Source organism: Hippopotamus amphibius, chromosome 16 (assembly GCF_030028045.1).
Source record: "Hippopotamus amphibius kiboko isolate mHipAmp2 chromosome 16, mHipAmp2.hap2, whole genome shotgun sequence".
NCBI lineage: Eukaryota > Metazoa > Chordata > Mammalia > Artiodactyla > Hippopotamidae > Hippopotamus > Hippopotamus amphibius.
This window is the reverse complement of record NC_080201.1, coordinates 50093494-50102529: the sequence shown is the minus strand read 5'-3', so window position 1 is coordinate 50102529 and position 9036 is coordinate 50093494. Positions and strand designations below refer to the sequence as shown.

Below are 9036 nucleotides of genomic sequence, written 5' to 3'. Positions count from 1 at the left end.
GTGTTTAATAGCGTATTGTTTAGTCTCCATGTGTTTGTATTTTTTACAGTTTTTTTTGCTATAATTGATATCTAGTCTCATGGCGTTGTGGTCAGAGAAGATGCTTGATACGATTTCAAATTTTTTGAATTTACCGAGGCTCGATTTGTGACCCAAGATGTGATCTATCCTGGAGAATACTCTGTGTGCACTTGAGAAGAAAGTATATTCTGTCATTTTTGGATGGAATGTCCTATAAATATCAATTAAGTCTAGATGGTCTAATGTGTCATTCAAAGCTTGTGTGTCCTTATTTATTTTCTGTTTGGATGATCTGTCCATTGACATAAGTGGGGTGTTAAAGTCTCCTACTATTATTGTGTTACTGTTGATTTCCCCTTTTATGGCTGTTAGCATTTGCCTTATGTATTGAGGTGCTCCTATGTTGGGGGCATAGATATTTACCATTGTGATGTTCTTCTTGGATGGATCCCTTGATCATTATGTAGTGTCCTTCCTTGTCTCTTTTAATAGTCTTTACTTTAAAGTCTAATTTGTCTGATATGAGTATTGCTACTCCAGCTTTCTTTTGACTTCCATTTGCATGGAATATCTTTTTCCATCCCCTTACTTTCAGTCTATATGTGTCCCTTGGTCTGAAGTGGGTTTCTTGTAGACAGCATATATAAGGGTCTTGGTTTTGTATCCATTCAACCAGTCTGTGTCTTTTGGTTGGCGCATTTAATCCATTTACATTTAAGGTGATTATTGACATGTATGTTCCTATTACTGTTTTCTTAATTGTTTTGGGTTTATTTTTGTAGGTCTTTTCCTTCTCTTGTGTTTCCTGCTTAGAAAATTTCCTTTAGCAATCGTAAGGCTGGTTTGGTGGTGCTGAATTCTCTTAACATTTGTTTGTCTGTAAAGCTTTTGATTTCTCCGTTGAATCTGAATGAGACTCTTGCTGGGTAGAGTATTCTTGGCTGTAGGTTTTTTTCTCTCAGGACTTTCGGTATATCCTGCCACTCCCTTCTGGCCTGCAGAGTTTCTGCAGAAAGGTCAGCTGTTATCCTTATGGGTTTTCCCTTATATGTTATTTTTTGCTTTTCTCTTGCTGCTTTTAATATTTTTTCTGTGTTTAATTTTTGTTACTTTGATTAATATGTGCCTTGGTGTATTTTTCCTCGGGTTTATTCTGTATGGGACTCTCTGTGCTTCTTGGACTTGATTAATTATTTCCTTTTCCATATTGGGGAAGTTTTCCACTATAACCTCTTGAAATATTTTCACAGACCCTTTCTTTTTTTCCTTCTTCTTCTGGGATGCCTATGATTCCAATGTTGGTGCACTTAATGTTGTCACCAAGGTCTCTGAGACTGTCTTCCATTCTTTTTATTCTTTTTTCTTTTTCCTGCTCTGTGGCAGTTATTTCCCCCATTCTATCTTCCAACTCACTTATTCATTCTTCTGCCTCAGTTATTCTGCTGTTTATAGTGTCTAGAGTATTTTTAATTTCAGTTATTTTGTTACCTATTACTGTTTGTTTGCTCTTTAGTTCTTCTGAGTCCTTATTAACTGTTTCTTGTATTTTATCTATTTTGTTATGGAGATTTTGGATCATCTTTACTATCATTACTCTGAATTCTTTTTCAGGCAATTTTTGCTATTTCCTCTTCATTTATTTGGTCTTGTATATTTTTACCTTGTTCCTTCATCTGTGACATATTTTTTTGTCATCTCATTTTCCCCCCACTTTGGTTGGGCGGGATTGTGTTCCTGTCCCACTGGGTGTTTGGCCTGAGGTTTCAAGCACTGGAGTTTGTAGGCTGTTGAGTATAGCTGGGTCTTGGTGTTGAGGTGAGAACCTCTGGGAGACCTCACTCTGATGAATATTCCCTGGGAACTGGGTTTCCCTGTTAGTCCAATGTTTTGGACTCAGAGCTCATACCTCAGGAGCTCAGGCCTGACCCTGGGCTTGTGAATCAACACCCCACAAGCCATGTGGAGCAGAAAAATGAAAAAAATTTAAAAAAAAAAGTAGGAGAATAGCAGAACAATAGCAAGATAAAAAATATGATAATAGGAAACTAACAGCTATGTTAGAAAAAATTTAAAAAAAAGAAAGATGGAGCAACAACTGGAAGGTAAAACAACTACAATAGCCTAAGTGAGGCGGTGGGAAGAAAAAAAAAGAAAAAGAAAAAAAAAAGCCAGAAAAGGCCTTGGCTGTGGGGGTGGGGCTTAGACAAGGGTGGGGGTGGGGGAATGGAGGGGGAGGTTAGGCAATGGGCAGGGCCTACGCTTCGAAAAGGCCCTGGGAGTGGTGGGGAATGGGGCTTAGGCCCAATGAGGCAGAGAGGCCCAGGAATGCCTCTGGTCCTGGGGGCAAAGGACCAGGTTGAGGTACCCAGCTGGCTCCCTGGGCCCGAGTTGGTGGGAGAAATGCTAGGCACCTCCCCTAGTCCTCCAATCTCGGAGGGTCCCTCCACCTTGGGTTCTCTTCTTCCTTACCCCCTCTCTCCTATTCCCCTAGGAACCTCACAGCTGCAGGGAGCACTGGAAGGCAGGAGATGAGACTCTGACCCCCAACAGGCTTCTCAGGGCCAACTGGGCTAGGGTAACGCCTGTGGCACTTCCCCAGATCTCCCAGTCTCATAGGGTCCCTGTCTGCCTCTCTTCCTCTCCCTTACCCCCTAGGTTCCAAGCAGCTGGAGGGGGCCCTGAAGTGTGGAAGACCAGGTCCGTGAGCCTAGCAGGCTTCCCAGGGCTAGTGGGAAAGGGAAATACCTTCTCTGCCTCCCTTGATCCTCCAATCCCAGAAGGCTCCCTCCCCTGCCTGCCTCTCCTCTTCTCCCCTGCTTTCTTTCTACACCCCTAGGACCAGTGAGACCTAGAGGGGCCCCTGGAGGACCAAAGACCAGGCCTGGGGGCACAACAGGCCTCCCGATGCCAAGTGGGTAGGGAGATTTCCCACAGCGTCTCCCCTGATCCTCCAGTCCTGCAAGGTCCCCGCCACTGCTGTCTGCCTCTCTTCTTCTTCTCCTCTCCTCCCTCCCTCCCACGCCTGTGAGACCCACTCAGCTGGAGAGACCAAGAGACCAGACTCGGGAGCCCAGCAGGCCCACTGGGCCCAAGTGGGCGGGGCAAAGTTCCCCGGCACCTCCCCCTGTCCTCTGCTCCTGGAACATCCCACCACCAGTCTGCCTCTCTTCCTCTTCCCTTGCCACACTCCAACCGCCCTGGGACCAAAGTGTCTGGGAGGGGACCCTGGAGAGTTGGAGACCAGGCCCAGGAGCCCAGCACACTTCCTGGGCCAGTGGGCAGTGGAAATGCCTTCTGCTCCTCCCCCAATCCTCTGATCCCAGAGGGTCCCTCCCCGCTTCCGCCTCTCTTCTCTTCCCCTCACCGCTTCCCTCCTGTACTCCTAGGACCAATGGCCAGGAGGAGCCTTGGAAGGTGGAGGACTCGCCCAGAAGAAATACCCAGCAGTGCCTCCCCTATTCTTCTGACCTGGAGAGATCCCTTCCCACCCCCACTGTCTGCCTCTATCCCCTCCCCTCCCCCCATGCCCCCAGGACCCTCATGCTGGAGGGGAGCCCAGAGAATGAAGGACCAGGCCCAGGAGCCCAGTCGGCCTCCCTGCCCGAGAGGGCAGGCGAGATGCCCTCTCGCCTCCCCATCCCCCAATCTCAAAGCCCCCACCCCCACCTGTCTGCCTCTCCACCTCCTCGCCCCTCCTCCCTCCTTCCCACACCCCCAGGACCCAGGCATCCCAGACGGGGCCTTAGAGGGTGGAAGACCCCACTGGGGAGCCCAGCAGGTCCCCAAGCCGGGGAACTCAGCAGATCTCCTGGCCTCCTGGGCGGGAGAAACCCAGTTGTGGTTTCCTGATCTCCCCAGACCCCAAGGGTCTCTCCAGGCAGGAACCTCCCCCCTCTCCCAGCCACCCCCAGGGGCGCCAGTCCCGTCCGGCTTCCCCTTCGCCTCCCCCCTGACTTCCCCCAGGTCCTACCTGGTTGCTCTGGGGTTCCTGCGGTCTGCTTGGGCCTCAGGTCCCCTCCTGGCCTCCCACAACTGATCTATTTGTGGGGAGACACCATCTCCACATCTTCCCATGCTGCCATCTTGACTCCGCCCCCCTAGTAGAGCCCTCTTAAATCCACTAGGTAAAGGAAGAAGGGATAATAGATACAGGGACAGCTAGCTAGAGTTTCTGCCATCCTGTTTTATAGACAATTATGTGGTTGTGTGATGACTGGAGCTGTGGCAGCTATCTTATGACCACGAGGGGAGACAGTACGATACACTAAGGATAAAAGAGCAGCCAGATGGAAAAAGCCTGGGTCCACTATGACATCATGTTTTCTAAACTAGCACTCTTCAATATAAATATTATGTGAGCCATGTACACCATTTAAAATTTTCAGTAGCCATGTTTAAAAAGTTAAAAAAAGTATGAAATTAATTTAAAATATACTCTGTTTGACTCAATACATCCAAAATATCATTTAAATATATAATCAATATAAAATTGTTAATTATTTTAAAACTTTTTAACAGTAAATAAAAATTCTCTGCATACATACATCTATTTCCTAGCTCTAACCATGGAGTGGGTGTAGAAGCAATGATATCCTTGTAGCAATCAATTCACCCAGGTCTTGTTTTCTAAATAGTGTTCTCCACTAAAAGGAACCAGAGTTCCTTGGGGAAATGGCCAGCTACAGAGATGAGGCAGGAAAATTACAAAAGGAGCCTGGGAATCTGATACCAGAAAGTGAGGAGGTGCTCAACAAATGATAGAGACACATCAAAAGGACATGAGCCCTCTTGAAAGGGCTCCCATTGGCCTCATCTGGGACAACTTCACGGTCAAGATAAATGATAGTAAAGAACTACAATTATAAAATAGTAATTCATGAGTCCATGTTAGTATAAAGCCATTGGTAAATACATAAATCAGGAAGGGGAGGAAAGTTCTTCCTAAGAGTAGAATGTCGACCAAGAAATGTAGAAAGAGTGACATTAGAGACTCACTCTTTGGGGCTTCCTAGGTGGCGCAATGGTTACGAATCTGCCTGCCAATGCAGAGGTCACGGGTTCGATCCCAGCTCCAGGAAGATCCCACATGCCACGGAGCAACTAAGCCCGTGTGCCAAAAAAAAAAAAAAAAAAAAGAGACTCACTCTTTGGTAACTGACATAATAGTAACAGTAAGGAAAACTCCATCAATGGATGCTAAAATGTATGGGTCCGAGTTTGAGAAGTAATAGGATTTCACATGGTTTCAAAGTCTCTCCACATCCTTATTTACTACAAAGAAAAAAAAAATAGTAACCGTACAGTGGAGAAACTTGGCAGGCACCATATGAAAAAAGAAAAATAAGAAGTCGTTAAATTCTGGAGGATATTTTATACTTAGAGCAGTTTGGCTTGTACTAGCTACCTTTCAAGTGCATAATAGCTACATGTGATATGGGGACCATACTGAACAGCTCAGCTTAAACAGACCCTGCTGTTCAAGATTTGTCATCCCGTACAATAATAAATGTCCTCATTATTAAGGCATTTGGAATTAATATTACTTTACTTATAATAGAATGCATTCTAGTGACACCATCATACCATCATACACATACTGTGGGAGGATGAATGATGGCCCCCAAAGATGCCCACCCCGAATCCCAGACCTATGAATATCCCCTGTTACATGCCAAAGGGACTTTGCAGATGTAATTAAGATTTATGGACTCTAAAAGAGATAGATTATCCTGGATTCCCTGAATGGACCCACTCTAAACACACGAGTTCTTAAAAGCAGAAAATTTTCTCAGGCTGGAGGTAGAGGAGAAATGTGGCAGAGGAGAAATGAGAGGGATTTCGAGCATGAGAAGGATTTGACTCACTGTTACTGACTCTGAGATGTAGGGTCCACGTGCAGGGACCAGAAAGCAGCTGCCAAGAGCTAAGGATGCATCCCCCCCCTTCCCCCCAGCCAGCAAGGAAATAGGACCTCGGTGTGACAATCACAAGGAATGGAATTCTGGCAACAACTTAAATGAGTTTGGAAGTGGATCCTTCCCAGAGCCTCTGAAACAATCCAGCCAGCCACACTTTGACTCAGCCTTGTGAGACACACAGCAGGGAAAGTAGCTGAGCCCACCCAGATTTCTGACCTGCAGAAATGTGAGATAATGAATTTGAGTTGTATTGAGATGCTCAGTTTGTGAGAATTTGTTATGCCAGCAAAGAAAAACCAACACAGACACATACAGAGTCTCACACCACAAAGAGCATCTTTTCCTTATTGTTTATTTGTAAACTATTTATAAAGAGTAGAAAAATAAACATTTAATTGGGTCTGAGTTTGAGAAATCACACATATAAATACAAAAATAGTAATATGGAGGCAATAAATTAAAAGGAGTGGTTTTGATGCATAAATAATATCTAAGATGTTGGGGTAGGTTGCAAGTGGATCTGCAGGGTCAGACACACTGGTCTCCACTAGCAACACATTTCAGGTCCTGGGTGAGGAGGCGGAAGAGGTTGAACATGACAGAGGCTTCAAGGCAGTCCTGGGACTCCTGTGGGAACAGGGGAAGGGCTCAGTAGCTCCCTTGTCTGGGCTCCCAGCTGCCCCCAGACATGAGTTTCCCCTCCCCGGTCACTCACCTTCTTCGGGGCCTCCTGCAGCCGGTACAGCCAGTGGTGGAGGCGACCCCGGGGCTTGGGGCCTGCTGTGGGCTGAGCTGGGACCTGTGGGCAGAGGAGAGGGGTGTTGAGGGTGTGAGGCAGGGCCTGGGACAGAGGGGGACATACAGGTGGCCAGAGCCCAGACGCGGCACGGGTGCCCCAAGCACTCACACAGGCCTGGAGCTTGGAGTGGATGTGGTGCAGCGTGTGAAGGGGCTGGTCCAGGATGTGGTCCAGGGATGAGTTAGCCATGGCCTCCAGGACATGCAGGGTCAGGGCCACCTCAGCCTCTAAGGCCATGGGGCGCTCCCACACCTGAGGAGGAGACGGATGACAGGTGAGAGCTGCTCAGGAGAGAGAACGGGTGAGGGGGACTGAGGAAGGGACAGTGGAAGGTGAAAGTCAGGGTCAGGTGAGAGCCAATGTGGATGGCTGAGGGGAAGCAGCCGGGGGACAGGTGGGGAAGGCAGGGAGAGAAGGAGGAGGTGAGGGGCCGCCTGTAGAGCCAGAGGAATGGGGCCAAGTGAGGGCAGGCAAGCCTGACTCTCCCAACTCACCTGCAGCTGCCTCAGGTCCCGGGTCCTGGGGAAGAGGCGGGAGCTGCATTTCCAGTCCTTCTGCAAGAGCGACTCTTCCTAGAGAGCAAGGGCAAGGTCAGCCCACAGCACGAGGGATGGAGGGAAGACCCCAGGGAGACCGGAGGATGGGCAACAACAGGAGGAAGGGAGGTTAACTTCCACAAGGGCGGTGGAGGCACGTCTACCACAGGAGGACAGGAGAGCTGCCACCACGGGGAGGGGGGAGGGCAGCCCAGTGCAGGGCGGGCAGGCCCAGCTTCAGCCCAGGCAGCCTGGGAGCCCACAGAGGGCGGGGTGAAGGGTCGCCCCCTGCAGGAGGGATGGGGGGAGACTCACAAAGGTGTCCTTGGCCCTCTTGAAGGCCTGCAGCTCTTGCGGAGACAGAGACTTGAACTGGGCCATGCGGCAGCCCCCTGCCCCTGGGAGGGCCCTGAGGGGTGAGGGGACAGGAACGGCTCCTGTCCTGCTCAGCGCCTCTGTCATCAGCATCAGCAGCAGCAGCCGCGTGCAGCCCGGGGCCATGTCTGTGTTAAGGAAGGATAGAGAGATGAGGGGAGGGGCTTCCCGGGTGGCGCAGTGCATAAGGATCCGCCTGCCACTGCAGGGGACACGGGTTCCATCCCTGCCCCAGGAAGATCCCACATGCCTCTGAGCAGCTAAGCCTCTGTGCCACAACTATTGAGCCTGCTCTCCATAACCCACAAGCCACAACTATTAAGCCCATGCGCCACAACTACTGAAGTGCATACGCCTACAGCCTGTGGGTTCCATCCCTGCCCCAGGAAGATCCCATATGCCTTGGAGCAACTAAGTCCATGCGCCACAACTATTGAGCCTGAACTCTAGAGCCTGTGAGCCACAACTATTGAGACCGGAAGCCCATGTGCCACAACTACTGAAGCCCGTGTGCCTAGAGCCCGTGCTCCACAACAGGAGAAGTCACCACAAAGAGTCTGTGCACCACAATGAAGAGCAGCCCCCAATCGCCGCAACTAGAGAAAGCCTGTGTGCAGCAACAAAAACCCAACACAACCAATGAATCAATAAATTAATAAATTAATAAAAAATAGTTAAAATGGCAAATTTTATGCTATAAAAAAAGAAAAAAGAAAGATGAGGGGAGGGAGGGCGTTGGGGGGAGAGGGTGGAGGTTCTGGGGAGCTGAGGGTCTCCAACAATGACACAGGGGCTCACCCAGCTTCATTTCTGGTCTCTGGTCTTTGTTGGCAGATGGGAATCTAGTGTCCACTCTGAGGCTCTCCTGGGGTTTCTCAGTCTTGTCTGGCATCTCTGACTTCAGTCTCCCCTTCTGGATGTCAGCTCGGTGCTCTATCCGTGTCTCTGAACTTCTTGGTGCATCTGAGGTGTGATGCCCGCCTGAGCTCCATGGTGCAGTTTTAGCCTGTGCAGCCGGGCAATCCCAGCTGATGTAGGAAAAGTGAAAACACAGCTAGTGGCTGACACTGGCCACCAGGGGAGGCCCGGGCTGGGAAAGCCCAGAGCAGGGCGGGGCCTGTGAACCAGGTGAGCTGCTGAGGGAAAGAGAAACTGACATTGATTAGAGCTCCCCTCCAAGAAAGTGAGTAATGAACATCAGGCCTGGGGCAGCTTCAGCTCCACGGGTGGGGGTGGGGGTGGGGGTGGGGGTCTCCTGCAGTGACCAGGCTGATCTAGGACTGGGGTGGGGAGGGGAGAAAAGGACTTCCCTTTTGCAGATGTCCCAGTGAAGGGAGAAGACAGAAAAGGACCTCTAGGAGGTGTTGCCATGAAGAACCTGGAAATT

The 9036-nt window shown here is 49.4% G+C and overlaps 1 protein-coding gene across 1 annotated transcript; it reads right to left on the bottom strand.

The window, feature by feature from the left end:
* Positions 1-6467: 6467 nt before the first annotated feature.
* On the bottom strand, positions 6468-7775 carry LOC130838979 (interferon lambda-3-like). Its single transcript, XM_057712739.1, has 5 exons — positions 7590-7775; positions 7233-7310; positions 6847-6990; positions 6655-6738; positions 6468-6566 (listed from the first exon to the last, which is right to left on the bottom strand). Exons 1-5 carry the CDS (start codon positions 7773-7775, stop codon positions 6468-6470), a joined length of 591 nt encoding a protein of 196 aa, XP_057568722.1.
* Positions 7776-9036: the final 1261 nt, after the last annotated feature.